Source organism: Chiloscyllium punctatum, chromosome 20 (genome assembly GCF_047496795.1).
Source record: "Chiloscyllium punctatum isolate Juve2018m chromosome 20, sChiPun1.3, whole genome shotgun sequence".
Lineage (NCBI taxonomy): Eukaryota > Metazoa > Chordata > Chondrichthyes > Orectolobiformes > Hemiscylliidae > Chiloscyllium > Chiloscyllium punctatum.
Window position 1 is genome coordinate 10516118 of NC_092758.1, and position 19016 is coordinate 10535133.

At 49.1% G+C, this 19016-nt stretch overlaps 1 protein-coding gene across 7 annotated transcripts in view; it reads left to right on the forward strand.

Moving 5' to 3' along the window:
* tnip1 (TNFAIP3 interacting protein 1) overlaps window positions 1-11685 on the forward strand; it is a 111327-nt gene extending 99642 nt beyond the window's left edge. For 6 of the 7 annotated variants that reach the window (XM_072590300.1, XM_072590301.1, XM_072590296.1 and 3 more), the window contains 4 exons: window positions 1448-1528; window positions 3939-4115; window positions 4702-4786; window positions 10199-11685. In XM_072590300.1, the coding sequence (XP_072446401.1) occupies window positions 1448-1528; window positions 3939-4115; window positions 4702-4786; window positions 10199-10236 (381 nt within the window). In that variant the 3' untranslated portion in view covers window positions 10237-11685. The remainder of the gene's footprint in view (window positions 1-1447; window positions 1529-3938; window positions 4116-4701; window positions 4787-10198) is intronic. The other variant, XM_072590302.1, reaches the window with a different exon arrangement.
* Window positions 11686-19016: the final 7331 nt, after the last annotated feature.

Genomic DNA, 19016 nt, shown 5'->3' on the forward strand with positions numbered 1-19016 from the left:
AAGACATTATTGAAATGTAAGCTTAAACCTTTGCTGAAAGCAGACAGTATGGTTTTTGGTCTTTCCCTTATCAGAATGAGGGGGAAACAGAGGGGTTGAAGAGACACCACTGTGTATGTAGCATGCTGGTTGGCTGGGCCCTCATTGGCATGGCGATGCACAAGAACAATTAACTGTCAGTCTTAATCATAGGTTACAGGGTAAAGGCAAGAAAATGGATCAGCCGTGATCCTGTTGAATGGTGGAACAGGCTCGAGGGGCCGAATGACTTACTCCTGTTCCTATTTCTTCAGCTTTTATAGTCTTAATTCTCACGCCAGAATGATAGATTCTGATTGGTCCAGGTGTTACCATGGGAATGCAAATACACATTTGTTCTTTCTGTCTATCCATGAGCAATGCCAAGGAGGTCTGCTCCACAGGTGCCTAGTCCTTGGAGCCAGTTCCTTGATGTTCGGCCCAGAAGCATTCTGGGTGAGGTTTACCCAGCAGCTCTCTCTAGGGTAGTTGATCCGGCCTTAGCTGCAGTGTGGGAGGATTTGTCTTTGCAAAAATACTGCTCCTCCTAACACTCTCCTCCTGCCAGCCTCTGGGATTGGTGCTGCTTTTCGTTAGCATTGCTGCCTGCCTTCACTCAAACTAACCCAATTCCCAAACTCTGCAACTGTTTCCCAATGTATCTGGAGCTTCTGCTGTCTGTGTCCCTCTCTCTCTCTCTCTCTCTCTCTCTCTTCAGCAAACGTCTCTGTGTCTGTCTATCTCTCTTCTCTCTTTCATGTTTTCTCTTTCTCTCTCTCTCTCTGTCCTGCACTCTCTCTCTGTCTTCGTCTTCCCCCTCCGTCTTTCTCTTCCTTTCTCCCCATCTTTCTCTGTCTCTCTCTCTCCCCTCTTTATTTTTCTTCCTCTCTCCCACCCTCCCTGTCTTTTTCCTTCTCTCCATCCTTCTCTCATTCTTTCTTTCTTCCTTCCTCTCTCTTACATCGATTTCTCTTTTCCTCTCTCCCTCCCTCTCCCCTCTCTCTTTCTCTCTCCCCTCGCTCTCTTTCTCTTGTTCACTCACTCTCTCAATACGTCTCTCTCTCTCTCTCTCTCTCTAGCTCTGTGCACCATGTACCACCCTCACTGTCTGTGTGTACCTGTACCTGTCTCCTTGTTTCGTTCCCTGTCGTAGTTTGGTCGCTGATAAACCTCCTCAGGATCTTGCATGGTTTACTGGGCGGGACTCCTCCCCAGGGTACACCCCAACCCCCCCCCCCCCAGGGTACACCTCCCTCCCTCTCTCCCTCCCTCCCCCACTACCACCCACCCGTCCCCAGGGTACACCTCCCTCCCCCTCCTGAGTCTGACATTTGAGTTTTGTCTCTGGATCTGCTCTCACTGACTCCTGTGCCTGTCTGCTTGTCTGCTCGCAGCTGCTGAAAGTTCTCTTGTCTGCTCTCTCTCTCAGCTGAGAATCTATCAGGAAGATTATCAGAAGGAGAAGTTGGAGAAGGAAAAAATTCAGAGGCTGCTGAAGCATCAGAAACAGGTATTGACCTGCCGTTGGGAGTGGGCAGTGCCTGACTGGATAGGAATTGGGGTTCAACAGTCCAGCTTGGAATTGCATAGGAGACCATTCAGTTCCTCGTCCCTGCTGTGTCATCCTCTGAAATCTAACTGTGTGCAAATTCCTCAAACATATCTCTATTCGACTCTTCTTCATCCCTTTGTTTTATTGATTGGTTTCTGTTATTCAAAGAACTGTGGGTGCTGGAGATCTGAAACTATCCCAAACAGAAATTGCGAGAGAAACTCAGCAGGTTTTGGCAGCTTCTATTCACAACGGTTTCTGCTGAGTTGACAGATCAGATCTGCAATGAAAGCTCTGTTTCTTTCTCCCCAGAGGCTGCCAGACTTGCTGAGCTTCTCCAGCACACACCCTCTGATTTCCAATGCACCCATCAATTGCCTTTGCTCAAGGTGGATTCCAAATTCCTTGCCCTTTCCTCTGTGGAGCTGTTTCCTGATCTGATTCCCTTTAAATCGGCTGCTCCTTTCAGCTGGAATTCTGCCACACAGTGAGTGATGCATCTGTCTCTTTCTTTGTTGTGTTGGCAGCACCACAAACCAGCAAGAGAAACGTTAAATAAGACCCAAACGTATTAAATAAAGGTCTTTCTCTGTTTTGCTGAGAGTGAAATGGAGCAGATACTAAACTACCCTGCGCTGCCAATGTTTCACTGACTTGCCTTAACCTTCTCTTGCTAACTTGCCAGTCCACAAGAAAACACACTAACTCATTCCCTGGTGACAAATTTTACAGGATAGGGCCAGACATAACCTGCCTGATACTTACTATCGGGAACCTCTTTGAGGGACTCTCAAAAAAATAACATTTGGATAAACACTTAAAATGCCATAACACTGGAGGTGATGAGCCCAGTGTGGGCAAGTGGGACGAGTGTAGATAGTAGTGTGACAGTACAGACTTGATTGGCCAAATGGCCTTTTATCATCTACCCCACAACTTAGCCATTTGATCTAACAAGTCTGCACTGTCCCTCCAAAGAGCAATCCATCTAACCTGCACCTCTTTGGATTGTGGGAGGAAACCCATGCAGACACTGGGAGGATGTGGAAGCTCCACACAGTCGCCTGAGGCTGGGATCAGTCCCTGGTTCCTGGCGCTGTGAGGCAGCAGTGCTAAACACTGAGCCAACATGCCACCCATCTTCTGTACTGGACGATTCTATATTCAGGTGCAGCTCAGTGGCTGATGCCCTGGCATCGTTCGAGTCAGAGGTTTGTGGGATCACGTCTTGCCAATGACTCAAGCAAGTGCTCCCTGCTGAGGGAGTGCCGCACTGTCGGAGGGTCAGTGCTGAGGGAGTGCCGCACTGTCGGAGGGTCAGTGCTGAGGGAGTGCTGCACTGTCGGAGGGTCAGTGCTGAGGGAGTGCTGCACTGTCAGGGGGGTCAGTGCTGAGGGAGTGCTGCACTGTCAGGGGGGTCAGTGCTGAGGGAGTGCCGCACTGTCGGAGGGTCAGTGCTCAGGGAGTGCCGCACTGTCGGAGGGTCAGTGCTGAGGCAGCGCCGCACTGTCGGAGGGTCAGTGCTGAGGGAGTGCTGCACTGTCGGAGGGTCAGTGCTGAGGGAGCGCCACACTGTCGGAGGGTCAGTGCTGAGGGAGTGCCACACTGTCGGAGGGTCAGTGCTGAGGGGATGCCTCACTGTCGGAGGGTCAGTGCTGAGGGAATGCCGCACTGTCGGAGGGTCAGTGCTGAGGGAGTGCCGCACTGTCGGAGGGTCAGTACTGAGGGAGTGCTGCACTGTCGGAGGGTCAGTGCTGAGGGAGTGCTGCACTGTCGGAGGGTCAGTGCTGAGGGAGTGCTGCACTGTCGGAGGGTCAGTGCTGAGGGAGTGGGCAATGTCGGAGGTGTTAGCATTTCCAGTGAAGGATTAATACCATCCCCAGTGCCGACACACAGACTGGTAACAATTCAACTCCAGGCCGGAGCCTTCCTTTAACTTGGGCTGGAGCTGGAACAGGGAGTGAAAGGGACATGTTTATTTGTTTGTTTTTCTTTGCTATACATTCGATCCTGTCAGTCGGATATCGAGATGCAGCTGGCACTTTGTGAAAAACAGCTGGTTCTTTGGAAACGTCGCAAAACAACATCATGTCTTTTTAGAAAAAGGAATGGATTACTTGGTCGTTTACAGGGAATTGTTGGGATCTTGCTGTGCACCAGTTGGTCATGATGTTTCCCGCATTGTTTCAGAAAGGCATGTTCCATTGACTGTAGTGTGGTCTTGTGGGACACATTGGGATGGTGATGGCGGCTATAGAAGTGAAGGTGTGTTTTGAATGAATGTGGCCCCAGCCCTCGCCCCCCCCTCGTTGTGTGTCAAGGACACGGTGGGAGCTCTCGCTCACTTTGGTCTTTGTGGGTTTTGCAGGTTGCGGGTGACAGGAGGCCATCGGACCCACCAGCTGGAGCCCCCGGGCCGTACTGCCCTCCTCCGTACCAAATCCAATACCCACCCCTCCCTCACCCCACCGCTGGCTTTGGGGGCTATGACTGGCAGATTCACTACCCACCTGCTGGACCCGGGGCACATGCCCAATTCCGAGGGGTAGGTATGAGACAGCAGCTCTTTAGAGTCACCACATCTCTCACTTGCTCTCTCTCGTTCTCTCTCTCTCTCTCTCTCCCTCATTCTCTCTCTCCCTCGTTCTCTCGCTCTCTCTCCCTCTCCCTCGTTTTCTCTCTCCCTCTCCCTCGTTTTCTCTCTCTCGCTCTCTCGCTCTCTCCCTCATTCTCTTTCATGCTCTCTCCCTCGTTCTCTCTCTTGCTCTCATTCTCTGTCTCTCCCTCGTTTTCTCTGTCTCGCTCTCATTGTCTAACTCTTATTGTCTCGTTCACTCTCTCTCTTGCGTTTTCTCTCTCTCTCTCGTGTTCTCATTCTCGCTGTCGCTCTTGCTCTCTCTGCCACTCTGTCCCTCTTGCTGTCTGTTCTCTCTGTCCTGCTGTCTCTTCCTTTTCTCTCTCTTTCTCTCTCCCCTTCCTCTCTCTGTCTGTGTATGTCTGTCTCTCTCTCTTTACTATCTCTCTCTCTCTCTCTCTCCCCGCTCTCTCACTCCCCTCCTCCATCCCTCTCTTTTATCTCCCCCCCCCACCCCATCATTCGCATTGTTTTTTATTGTTTATGTTAATTGCAGTCGGAGTTTCCCTGGAATGCTGCATTCCCAGCCGCACGGAGTCCACACGCTGCAGGGACAGATCGGCCCAAGGCTGATGGAAAAGGTGAGCCCTCGTTAAGTGACGGATGGATTGAGGTCAGACCCTCACTCACTTCACACCGGCCTGTGGGCTACCCCGAGACACAAACTCAGTACAACTACACTGAGGGAATGCCGCACTGTCGGAGGGTCAGTGCTGAGGGAGTGCCGCACTGTCGGAGGGTCAGTGCTGAGGGAGTGCCGCAGTGTCGGAGGGTCAGTGCTGAGGGAGTGCCACACTGTCAGAGGGTCAGTACTGAGGGAGTGCCGCACTGTCAGAGGGTCAGTACCGAGGGAGTGCCGCACTGTCGGAGGGTCAGTGCCGAGGGAGTGCCGCACTGTCGGAGGGTCAGTGCCGAGGGAGTGCCGCACTGTCGGAGGGTCAGTGCCGAGGGAGTGCCGCACTGTCGGAGGGTCAGTGCCGAGGGAGTGCCGCACTGTCGGAGGGTCAGTGCCGAGGGAGTGCCGCACTGTCGGAGGGTCAGTGCCGAGGGAGTGCCGCACTGTCGGAGGGTCAGTGCCGAGGGAGTGCCGCACTGTCGGAGGGTCAGTGCCGAGGGAGTGTTTGAGTTGGAGGGACTGTCTGAGGGTACAGCACATTCCTGCAGGCACCAGCACCTGAACGTAAGGTTTACGTGACCCATTAAAGTGAGTCATAAAGATCCCATGACATTATTGTGTGAGAATAAATCCTCCTGGTGTCATGGCCAATCACTGTCTTCCTCAACCAACATCCAGATACACATCCACCTTGGTCACTTATCCCATTGTTCACTGTGGCAGCTCACTGTGCACCAACTGGGTCCAGGCTTCACAACAATCTCCGTCTTTCAAATACTTCGTTGGCTGGGAAGTGCATTCTCAGACCAGGAAAGGCGCCATCAAAATGAAAGTCATCTTGTTGCTTTCTTCCTGTTACCGATGTGTTCCCCGGAGTCAAAGGAGAAAGTCTGTAGGAACAGGCGACTGTGGGGGTGGAGTGGGGAGGGGTGATCTCTTGGAGTTGGCATAGGCCGAATGGCCTGTACTGTGCGGTAATTTTCTCAAAGTGTGGCGCTGGAAAAGCACAGCCGGTCAGGCAGCATCCGAGGAGCAAGAGAGTCGACATTTCAGGCTTAAACCCTTCATCAGGACCGGGGAGGGAGAAAGGGGGGCTGACAAATAAGTAGGGGGTGCAAAGGGGGTTGCTGCTGAGGGGAACCTGGTGATAGGAGGTGGTTGTGACAGGAGTCGGTGGGGAGGGTGGAGCCGATAGGTGGGAAGGAGGATGGACAGGTAGAACAGGTCAGGAGGGCGGTGCTGAGTTGGAGGGTTGGATCTGGGATGGGCTGAGGGGAGGGGAGATTTGGAAACTGGTGAAATCCGTGTTGAGGCTGTGTGGTTGATAGCCCTTACCCCTTACTCCCACCCACCCACCCACCCACCCCCCCCCCCCCCCCCCCCCCCCCCCACCACACATACACCCACCCCCACATTCCCGATGAAGAGTTTATGCTCGAAACATCGATTCTCCTGCTCCTCGGGTGCTGCCTGACCTGCTGTGCTTTTCCAGCACCACACTCTCAACTCTGATCTCCAGCATCTGCAGTCCTCACTATCTCCTGCGGTCAGTCAGATGGGCTTTTATGAATCGTTTGGGGAGAGAGAGTGAGTGTTGGATATTTGCACAAAGCAGCTGAAACTGAACAGTCTCATCTCCCAGAGGCTTTGGACTTTTCAATCAATAACTGATGTTTGTCATTGCACAGGGAGTCTGTAACACAGTGTCAGAGCACACTGTCCAGAGGGATTGAGACAAACAGGTTGTACTTTGTCACTGGTAACCTGCCCTGGCATAGGCAGGGTCTCAGGCTGAGCAGATTGTTAAAACCTGCACTGTCAGCCTCTGCTTAAAGCATTTAACCCAAAAACATCCCAACAAGGAATAGAGTTTCCCAATTCCCAGCACCTCTCCTCCTTCAACAGGCACTTTGAAAAGTTCAATCTGTCACCAGTCATTGGTGAAATGTGCAGCACTTGTTAAATCCCCAGTAAAAGAAACAAACAATTGCATTTATATAGCACCTTTCACCACGTCTATGTCCCAGAGGGTTTTATGAGCAGTGGAGTACTTTTGCAGTTTCTTTGCCATTGGAATGTGGGGGGAATCCAATTCCCGTTTGTGCACAGCAAGCTCCCACAGACGTCAATGTGATAATGACTACAGAATTGTCTCAGCACAGAGATAAGCCATTCAGTCTATCATGCCTGCACTGGTTCTATCCCCCAGTGCCAATCTCCTGCCTTTCCCCCATATCCCCCCCATATCATTTCTATCCAAATAAACATCCAGTGTCTCCGTTGAACCTGCCTCTGCCACATTTCCAGACAGTGAGTTCCGGACTCTAACTACTCATTGGGTGCGAGAGGTTTCGCACACATAAACCTTACTTTGTTTGCATGTTCAGTCATAGACGTGTCCAGCACAGAAACAGACCCTTTGGCCCAACCCGTCCATGCCTACCCAGATATCCCAACCTAATCCAGTCCCATTTGCCAGCACTTGGCCCATATCCCCCTAAACCCTTCCTATTCATATCTCCATCCAGATGCCTTTTAAATATTGTAATTGTACCAGCCTCTACCATTTCCTCTGGCAGCACATTCCATACACACACCACTCTCTGTGAGAAAAAGTTGCCCCTTTAGGTCTCTTTTAAATCTTTCCCCTCTCACCCTAAACCTATGCCCTCTAGTTCTGGACTCCCCCACCCCAGGGAAAACACTTTGTCTATTTATCCTATCCATGTCCCTCATAATTTTATAAATCTCTATAAGGTCACCCCTCAGCCTCCGAAGCTCCAGGGACAACAGCCCTAGTCTTCAGCCTCTCCCTATAGCTCAAACCCTCCAACCCTGGCAACATCCTTGTAAATCTTTTCTGAACCCTTTCAAGTTTCACAAGATCCTTCCGGTTGGAGGGAGACCAGAAGGACACACAGTATTCCAAAAGTGGCCGCACCAATGTCCTGTAGAGCAGTAACATGACCTTCCACTTCCAAGGAAATCATTTGAAACCTATGCCCTCTTGATCCTATCTCTTTACAAAGTAGGAGCTGTGTCTTACTATCCCCTATCTTCAGTCTGCTCATCATTTGGTAAACCTCTCTCTGATCTCCCCTGAGCCCTCCTGTCTCCAAGGAAAACAAACCTAGCCTCTTCAATCTATGATGGGGCTCTTTGGCCCATTCAGTCTGTACTATCCAAGATATACCAGTACAAATACTAGCCCCACACTAGGCCTGGAGCCTTGAGTGTTACGTCGTAACCTCGGGGATGTTTCTCATCCCTGGAACCATTGTTGGAATACGCTTCTGCGCCCTCCCCAATGCATTCACATCTCCCCTATAATGTGGCACCCACAACTATACACAAGACTCCAGCTGAGGTCTTCACTAGTGTCTTGTACAACTTCAACATCACCTCCGTGCGCTTGTAGGATCTGAGCCTGATCATCAGAACACTGGGGGGTCATTAGAAAGGTTCTCACCAACATCCTCCTGAGAATGCTGACGATGAAGATACCAAGGCAGATATCAGAGGAGGTTTCCTGACTCTGTCTCCCACAGGGCGCCATAGAAATGAAGGACAAAGGGCGTTCCTCAAGGCAGGCAGGAGTCTGACCTTTGAACCAGACACTCCAGGTTCAAGTCACACTCCAGGACTTGACAGACCAGGACTGTGGCCAAACCAATTGAGGGTCAACTTGTAAATCCTTCTGACATTAGGGTGGCATGGTGGCTCAGTGATTAGCTCTGCTGCCTCACAGCGCCAGGAACCTGAGTTCAATTCCAGCCTCTGGCAACTGTCTGTGTGGAATTTGCACATTCTCCCCATGTCTGCGTGGGTTTCCTCCGGCTGCTCCAGTTTCCATTCTAAGGATGTGCAGATCAGGTGGATTCGCTGTGGGAAATGAGAACTACAGGGATGGTGTGTGTCTGAGTTGCTCTTCAGAGGGTCAGTGTGGACTAGATGGGCCGAATGACCTGTTTTCACACTGTAAGGATTCAGTGGTTTGCTGGCAAATAAATTTCTGGAAAGAATTCCAGAGAGGGATTCCTGTGATGCAAAGGGGCTTTGACTCTTTGCCATGGTCATCCATGTGTACAAATGTGTAAGGATTCTTATGGATGAGGGGAGTTGGGGGGGGTTGGGGTGTTAGTTAGCTCACTTGGCGCACAGTTGGTGTGGAAAGGATCAGTGCCTAGGATTTGATGCCTTTTCCATTTGGGATCTTCGGCCTTTCCTTACTCATTGTGCCATCTGGGTCAGCCCTTCCCGAGGAGAACAGGCAAAGTTCAAAGACTCAAGGTCGGGTATTCAATAAAGAATTATCGGAGAACCGAGGAGAAACTGCGATCAGAGAGTTGTCGAACTCTGGAGTGATGCGGCATCGAAGTTCAAAAGGAGATCTCAAAAGTGAGAGCAGGACAGAGGGATAATTTTCAAGGCTCTTTGGAGGCAAAGCTGGGATGTGGAACTAAATGGGATGACATTTGCGAAGGGCTGGCAGAGGAACAATGGGCTAAATGGCCACATTTCTCTGATGTGTGGGTCTAAACACCAGCCTGGAGTGGTTGGGCCACAATGGCTGCTTTTTTTAAATTCATTCACAAGAAGTGTTTGGTGCGGCACGGTCGCTCAGTGGTTAGCACTGCTGCCTCACAGCACCAGGGTCCCAGGTTCGATTCCAGCCTCGGGCGACTGTCTCTGTGGAGTTTGCACGTTCTCCCTGTGTCTGCGTGGGTTTCCACCGGGTGCTCTAATTTCCTCTCACAGTCCAAAGATGTGCAGGCCGGGTGAATTGGCCATGCTAAATTACCCATAGTGTTAGGTGCATTAGTCAGAGGGAAATGGGTCTGGGGGGTTACTCTTCGGAGGGTCGGTGTGGACCTGTTGGGCCGAAGGGCCTGTTTCCACACTGTAGGGAATCTAATCTAAAAAAAGTGGGCATTGTTGACTGGGCCAGCGTTCATTGCCCATCCCTAGTTGCCTGTTGAGAAGGTGAGGGCAAGCTACCTTCTGGAGCTACTGCAATCCACCTGCTGTGGGTTGACCCACAATGTCCTTAGGGAGGGAATTCCAGGATTGTGACCCGGCAACAGTGAAGGGACAGCGATATATTTCCAAGTCAGGATGGTGAGGGGCTTGGAGGGGAACTTGCAGGGAGTGGTGCTCCCATGTACCTGTTACCCCTTGTCCTTCTAGATGGAAGTGGCTGTGGATTCGGAAGGTGCTGTCTGAGGATTTTTGTTGAATGTCTGAACTGTATCTTATAAATAGCACACACTGCTGCTACTGAGTGCTGGTTATGGAAGAGACATAATGTGTCGGATTATCTGCGAGTCCGCGTTGATGAACTAATTTGACTTTTGCTTTCTTCTCCCCCCCACTCCAGAACCTACATCTCCCAGGCTCGGGAAGGGGCAGCACTGAGGGAGGAGGAACCAAGTTATTCCAAGCTGGCCCTGTGCAGTGCCCAGTGGTTTAACCATCCCAAGTTGACTGCACTCTACCTTCCTTCAACAGCAGCATGGATTGCAAAGAGCTCTGTCTCCCGAGGTTGCTTGACGCTGTAGTCTTGAGTACGTTAGCAGATACCCCAGCACCCGATTGGCTGGGCTGGTGCTGGGGGTGGGCTGGGTGATGATCCCTTTCGGGTAATGTTGGGAAGCCTTCCTCTACTTTCATGTGCTGCCTGTCCACCATCTTGTTTCTCCCTTCCCTCCATTTTGTACAATCAGGTAAAGTTCAATGGCGAGAGTTGACAACCCACCATCCACATTTACACACCAAAGGTGTGAGAAAAAGGTTCTTTCAAGAGGTTCTAAAGATTTACCTGTCAATATATGACCTATTGCTGTCTAATCTCTCTTCCCCCATCCATCTCCTAGATGTTTTAATACCAAGTGAACATAAAACACTTTACAAACCTGAAATGGTAACCTTTTAGGGTAAGGACCACTAATGTTTTGTTTGGACAAACTATTTAAAGCATTGTTTTGTAAAGTCTGATTTTATTCCTTACCCCACCACCAAGGCCTGTAACCAAGGAGTAAACCCATAGTTAGAAACCCCTGTCAGCATCTCTCTAATCGAACAGGATGACTCGATTCAAGTGTTTTGAAGCAGAAATTATGCTAAGTGCCGCCCCTTCCCAAACCGATCCCCTGTCAAGGATTTTGAAATCTGGCCTCATTGCCTGCTCCATGACTGTTTTATCTGGGCCAGGAAGCCCCCTGTCCCTCAGTGGGTCACCTATTTTTCTCCCAGCCTTGATTCAGACTGGCTCCATCTTTCAAGTATGCTTCATGAGCTTGGGCCACGTGGTCATCCCTTTGAATAACTTGTGTTCAAAGGTCTCCTGCTCTCTGCCCCCTTCTTTTCTTGCCCACCCTTTCACTACCCTTCTCCGTCTGCTGTTGGGATCTTGCTGTGCAGAGATGGTCCTCGATTACAACTAAGTGTGCACTTCACATTGGCTGTGGTGCCCATTGGGATGGTGAAGGATGGTAGATAAATGTTTGTTCTCTCTTCCCTTTTCCCCCCTCTCATGCTTCTGAAATATGGACATTTCCTGCAGTATCCTCAATGCCAGACCTAATCCCCACCCTTTCCTTAATAAAGTCGGCTTTATTAGTCTCTGCTCACCCTACACGACCCTCTGATTCTGCTCAGCCTTTCCCTCTCACTGCACCTCGGAAATTGTGGGTATCTGTCACCAGACGAATGATTACAAATTGTGCTGTTGGACTATGATAGGCTTCATGTCAGGGGCTGATGGGAGACGTTTGAGTGCGATATTTGGAGCAGTCAGTCAAACTCAATCTTTGTTGTCATACACACCTTTTATTTTTTTTTGTTCCAATAAATTGATTAAATCTGGTGTGTGTTCCTTTCACTTGGAATGAAATGGGTGTGGAGTGAAGGGGTTTTCTTTGTTTGGTAAGAGGTGAGGGAAACTGGTGGAATAAGGAGGTGAGGAAATCTGCAGCGAGTAACTCACCTCCTACCTCCCCAAAGCCTGTCTATCATCTACAAAGTTAAAAATCACACTGCCCCAGGTTATAGTCCAACTGGTTTATTTGGAAGCACTAGTTTTCGGAGTGTTTCCAAATAAACCTGTTGGACTATAACCTGGTGTTAGGTGATTTTTAACTTTGTCCACCCCAGTCCAACACTGGCTCCTCCAAATCGTGACAATCATCTACAAGGCATAAATCAGGAGAGTGATGGAATACTCCCTAGTTGCCTGGATGGGTGCAGCTCAAACAACACTCAAGAAACTTGACACCATCCAGGACAAAGAAACCCACTTGATTGGTACCACATCCACAAACATCCATTCCCTCCACCACCAACACTCTGTAGTAGCAGTGTGTATTATTTACAAGATGCACTGCAGAAATCCACCAAAGATTCTCAGACAGCAGCTTCCAAACCCATGACCACTTCCATCTCGAAGGACAAGGGCAGCAGATACGCGGTAACACCACCCCCTGCAAGTTCCCCTCCAAGCCCCTCACCACCTTGACTTGGAAAAATATTGCCGTCCCTTCACTGTCACTGGGTCACAATCCTGGAATACCCTCCCTATTGTGGGTCAACCCACAGCAGGTGGACTGCAGTAGCTCCAGAAGGTAGCTTGCCCTCACCTTCTCAATGAGCAACTTGGGATGGCCAATGAATGCTGGCCCAGTCAGCAACGCCCACCTCTTGTGAATGAATTTTTCAAAATTAGCCATGTGGTCCAACCACTCCAGGCTGGTGCTTAGACCCATACAGCAGAGCAATGTGGCCATTCAGCCCATTGTTCTGCCAGTAGATACATGGAAACCCAACCTCCTGGAAGTTCCCCTCCAAGCCACTCACCACTCTGACTTGGAAATATATCACAGTTCCTTCAGTGTCACTGGGTCACAATCTTGGAATTCCCTCCCTAAGAACATTGTGGGTCAACCTACAGCACATGGACTACAGAAGGCAGCTCATCCCCACCTTCTCAGGAGCAACTAGGGATGGGCAATAAATGCTGGCCCAGCCAGCAATCCCCACATCCCACAAGTTACAAAGAATGAGGAGAGATTTCATCGAGACCAATAAAATTCCAACAGGGCTTGACAGGTTAAATGCAATCACTGGGGAACCCAGAACCAGGATCACAGGGTAGGCCGTTTGAGGTCGGAGATGAGGAAATATTTATTCACCCAGAGAGGAGTTAGGCTCTGGAATTATCTGCTGCAGAAGATGTCAGTTACAGATCTCGAATGTTTTCAGAAAATGGTTCGATACAGTTCTTAGGGCTAAAGGGATCAAAGGATTTTGGGAGAAAGTAGGAACAGGGGACTGAGTTAGATGATCAGCCAGGATCATGAATGGCAGAGCAGGCTCAAAGGGCTGAATGGCCTACTACACCTCCTATATTTCAGGACCCTTTCCCAGTGCTCAGTACGCAAACACTCTACGTTTGGGAGTCAGATGCATTTGAATTTGGCCTCACCTATTTGGCAGGGGCTTTGGGAGGAGATGGAACAGCCTGGATCTAGTGGAGCTGATTAACTGGAGGGCAATGAGTTAGCATTCCAGAGATTCAAGCTAATGCTCATAGCTTCATATCCTACCACTGCAGCTCGTTCCAATGAATACATATTTAAGATAAAGTTAATCTTGGTGACTATGAATCATTGATTCTCATTAAATACCCATCTGGTTCATTACTGCCTTTAGGAATGAAATCTATTCAGTCTGGCCTACATGTCACTCCAGGCCCACGGTAATGTGGCTGATTTTTATCTGCCCTCTGAAAAAGGCCAGGTAGTGATGTGCTCCAATGCTTGGACCTGTTAGAAACTAAGCTCAGGAAACTGAGTGAAAACCTGGGAATGTGGGATTTGTCCTTGCTGTTCAAGGAGCTATCTGATGAGTATTTTAAGTGATTTAAGGGCTTTTCTATTCAAAGTTTTAACATATACAAATTGGTGGTAATTTATAAACAAAGAAACCTCGGTAAATAATGTTATGAAGTATGAATAAAAACTCATTAATGCATAACAATGACTTAAGACTCACCATGCCAGGTGATGCGTCAAGTCTGCAGTATGTGGGAGTTTCTGGATACCATTGTGATCCAGGGCAAACATGTCTGTAATCACGGTTTGAGATCGTGGTTTAAAATGGGCATTGAACTGCAGACACTGCGCTGTACCAGGAGGCTGTCACACTATTAGGATATTATCTTCTGATTTGATTGGGGTCAGGGACAGGAGCTTCTCAGGAGAAAGTGAGGACTGCAGATGCTGGAGATCAGAGCTGAAAATGTGTTGCTGGAAAAGCACAGCAGGTCAGGCAGCATCCAAGGAGCAGGAGAATCGACATTTCGAGCATAAGCCCTTCTTCAGGAATCCTGAAGAATCCTGATTCCTGAAGAAGGGCTGATGCCCGAAATGTCGATTCTCCTGCTCCTTGGATGCTGCCTGACCTGCTGTGCTTTTCCAGCAACACATTTTCAGCACAGGAGCTTCTCAGGCAGGTAAGGGGGTCCAGAGGACAGTTCAGAGGCAGTTTACTAGATAAATATTTGGAATGAGGTGATTTCCTATGAGGCAACACTGAACAGGCTGGGCTTATTTTTGTTGGCATTTAGAAGAGGGAGGGGTGACTTGGTTGAAGTGGAGAAGGTCCTGAATGGTTTTGACAAGATGGTGATAGAAAATATGTCTAACTCAGTCCACAGCAAGGGATATTGTTTTAAAATAAGGGATCATCCTTTTAGGGGCAGCGCAGTGGTTAGCACTGATGCCTCACAGCACCAGGTACCTGGGTTTGATTCCTCTCTCAGGTGACTGTCTGTGTGGAGTTTGCACATTCTCCCAGTGTCTGTGTGGGTTTCCTCCCACAGTCCAAAGATGTGCAGGGTAGGTGGATTGGCTTTGGGAAATTGCCCATAGTGTTTAGGGATGTGTAGGTTAGGTTTGAAAGCCATGGGAATTGCAGGGATAGGGTCAGGAGCTAGATCTGGCTGGGATGCTCTTTGTAGGGTCAGTGCAGTGTGGATGGGCTGAATAGCCTCTTTCTGCATTGCAGGGATTCTCAGAAAGATGAAAACTGCTTTCTGTGAGGGAAGTGCCAGTTTGGAACTCCCTGCCTGAGAAGGCAATGGGAGGTGGTGGGGTCATTGAATATTTTCAAGGGAAACAGATCCTTGCTGTGGAGAGGAATCAAAAGGTTACTGGGGACAGAAAGGATTGTGGATTCTAAAACAGAAACTGAATAGCCAGGAATCTATTGACGGCAGGGCTCGAAGGACCGAATGGTGTATGCCTGCTACTATATGAAGCTATGCTGTCCGCATCCCATGAAAGAATAAATAGCATTTGATGGAAGGCCGAATGGCCCTCTGTTGTTGAAGATTTCTGAACAGCAGCTGCTGTCGGGTTTTGTGGTGGGCTTGTTGACCTGGGAAATGTGTAACTTGTGGGCTGTCAACATCTCACTTCCTGGACACTGTGTGCTATCAGACTTGGCCAATTACAGACAAATGGTGAGAAAGGCCAGAGGAATGGAAGGTAGTGACATACCATTGGGATTCACCAGTTCCTGTCTGTAATGACCTTATCGGCAGCCGCCAGTCCTTGGCGATGCTGAAAGCACTCATTTCGATGACAATATCAGGCCTGAATTTTACTGGGGAGGTGGGGGGGGGTGCGGTTTCAGACGTGAAGGTGAGCCAGGAGCAGGAGGCCATTCAGCCCCTTGAGCCTGCCACTATTTACTCCAAGCATGGTTGATCTTATCTTGGCCTCAGCTCCATTTCCTTGCCTATAACCCTTTGACCCACTGCTAATTATAAACCTGTCTTATCTCCTCCTTAAATTTATTCAGTGTCCCAGTATCCACCGCACTCTGGGATAGTGAATTCCACAGATTCACAATCCTTTGAGAGAAGTAATTCCTCCTCATCTGTTTTAAATCCCATTGCCCCTAAGCCTAGGTAAGAGGGAAGGTAGTGGTGAAGGTTCCAGGCATTATTGTAATTACGTGCCAATTTTAATTACACCCACCCCCTCCAAAAAGCACTGGCCTCAGGGAGAGGCGAGAGGGAATGCTTTGGCAAGCCAAGGCCTGAAAGAGAAGCGCAGCACAGTGGTTAACACCGCTGCCTCACAGCACCAGGGGCACAGGATCGATTCCACCCTGGGATCTCTGTGTAGAGATTGCACGTTCTCCCTATGTGGTTCCTTCCAGGAGCTCTGGTTTCCTCGCACAGTCCAAAGATGCGTAGATCAGATGGATTGGCCATGCCAAAATTGCCCATAGTGTCCAGGGATGTGCAGGCGAAGTGGTTTGGCCATGGGAAATGCGAGGTTACAGGGGTAGGGTAGGGGGATGGGTCTGCGTGGGATGGTCTTCAGAGGGCCAATGGGCTGAATGGCTTGCTTTCACACAATAGGGATTCCGTGAGAACAACCTTAGAATAACATGGAGAGGGAAGCTGGAAGTAGGGGGCAGGGGGGATGCTACAAGTTCTGTTTGGGGGCCGGGGAAAGTATGTAGGTCTGCGCCTCCTTTGGTGAGCTCTCACCAAAATACAATAGAGCTGGGCAGAAGTGGCATTATCGCTGGATTGTTAATCCAGACCGGCGAAAGTGCAGATGCTGGAGATTAGAGTCACGATTAGAGTGATGCTGGAAAAGCACGACAGGTCGGGCAGCATCCGATTTTCCTGCTCCTCAGATGCTGCCTGACCTGCTGTGCTTTTCCAGCACCACTCTAATCTTGACTGTTAATCCAGAGACCCAGGTAATATTCTGGGGAGCTGGGTTTGAATCCTGTCATGGCAGATGGTGGAATTCGAATTCAATAAAAAAACAAAGAATGGAATTAAAAGTCTAACGCTGACCACGATTCCATTGTCGATTGCCAGGAAATACCCATCTGGGTCACTAATGTGCTCTAGGGAAGGAATCTACCATCCTTATCTAGTCTGGGCCGACATGTGACCCCAGACCAACAGCAATGGGGTTGACTCCTAACTGCCCTCTGGGCAACTAGGGATTGGCAATAAATACTGGCCCTGTGAGGGACACCCACGTCTCGTGAATGAATAAAGCAAAGTGGAGCGACCTTAAGCCAGTATGTGGTCTTTGTCCTATTTTAACCCTTCCCCAAGACACCATTCTCTCAAGGATGGGGGATAATGGCTGTAAAAACACCTCATTCAATAAACATTAGACGAGATTAGATTAGATTCCCTACAATTGGCTGAATTTGGCTGGATAGATCACATCATGGAATGATGATGATAAAAAATGGGGATAAGGCAGGAACAGGATACTGATTGTGGGATGATCAGCCATGGTCATAATGAATGGTGGTGATGGTTGGAAGGGCTGAATGGCCTACTCCTGCACCTATTGTCTATTGTCTAACCAAGGAGTTATAAACAAGTTATACAAATAGTTGTTGGAAAAGTCTATAATTCTCATTGAAGGTAGGGTGGCTGAGCACCATAAATACTTTGCTGATCAATTTGTAAATGATGAGTTTGTATCAAAAAGAATGGGCCTGTCAAAATCTGTTTGAATTCTTTTGGACAGGGAACATTAACGGATGCTATTTATCTGGAAGGTGTGTGATCCCTGAAAGGCGGAATTGTAATGCTGAATGCTGAAGGAGGCCATTCAGCCCATTTGTTCTGCACCAACTCTCCAAATGAGCATTTTGACTGTGCGAATCTTCTAATTTTTGTCAAAAACCCTTCGACTTCTATTAGAACATAGAACATAGAACATAGAACAATACAGCACAGAACAGGCCCTTCGGCCCACGATGTTGTGCCGCACTTCTATCCTAGATTAAGCACCCATCCATGTACCTATCCAAATGCCGCTTAAAGGTCGCCAATGAATCTGACTCTACCACTCCCTCGGACAGCGCATTCCATGCCCCCACCACTCTCTGGGTAAAGAACCCACCCCTGACATCTCCCCTATACCTTCCACCCTTAACCTTAAATTTATGTCCCCTTGTAACACTCTGTTGTACCCGGGGAAAAAGTTTCTGACTGTCTACTCTATCTATTCCTCTGATCATCTTATAAACCTCTATCAAGTCACCCCTCATCCTTCGCCGTTCCAACGAGAAAAGGCCGAGAACTCTCAACCTATCCTCGTACAACCTACTCTCCATTCCAGGCAACATCCTGGTAAATCTTCTCTGCACCCTCTCCAAAGCTTCCACATCTTTCCTAAAGTGAGGCGACCAGAACTGCACACAGTACTCCAAATGTGGCCTAACCAAAGTCCTGTACAGCTGCAACATCACCTCACGACTCTTGAATTCAATCCCTCTGCTAATGAACGATAATACTCCATAGGCCTTCTTACAAACTCTATCCACCTGAGTGGCAACCTTCAAAGATCTATGTACATAGACCCCAAGATCCCTCTGTTCCTCCACCTGACCAAGAACCCTACCATTAACCCTGTATTCCGCATTCTTATTTGTTCTTCCAAAATGGACAACCTCACACTTGGCAGGGTTGAACTCCATCTGCCACTCCTCAGCCCAGCTCTGCATCATATCTAAGTCCCTCTGCAGCCGACAACAGCCCTCCTCACTGTCCACAACTCCACCTATCTTTGTATCATCTGCAAATTTACTGACCCACCCTTCGACTCCCTCCTCTAAGTCATTAATAAAAATTACAAACAGCAGAGGACCCAGAACTGATCCCTGCGGAACTCCACTTGTAACTGGACTCCATGCTGAATATTTACCATCTACCACCACTCTCTGACTTCGACCGGTTAGCCAGTTTTCTATCCAATTGGCCAAATTTCCCTCTATCCCATGCCTCCTGACTTTCCGCATAAGCCTACCATGGGGAACCTTATCAAATGCCTTACTAAAATCCATGTACACTACATCCACTGCTCTACCCTCATCCACATGCTTGGTCACCTCCTCGAAGAATTCAATAAGACTTGTAAGGCAAGACCTACCCTTCACAAATCCGTGCTGGCTGTCCCTAATCAAGCAGTGTCTTTCCAGATACTCGTAAATCCTATCCCTCAGTACCCTTTCCATTACTTTGCCTACCACAGAAGTAAGACTAACTGGCCTGTAATTCCCGGGGTTATCCCTATTCCCTTTTTTGAACAGGGGCACAACATTCGCTACTCTCCAGTCCCCTGGTACCACCCCAGTTGCCAGTG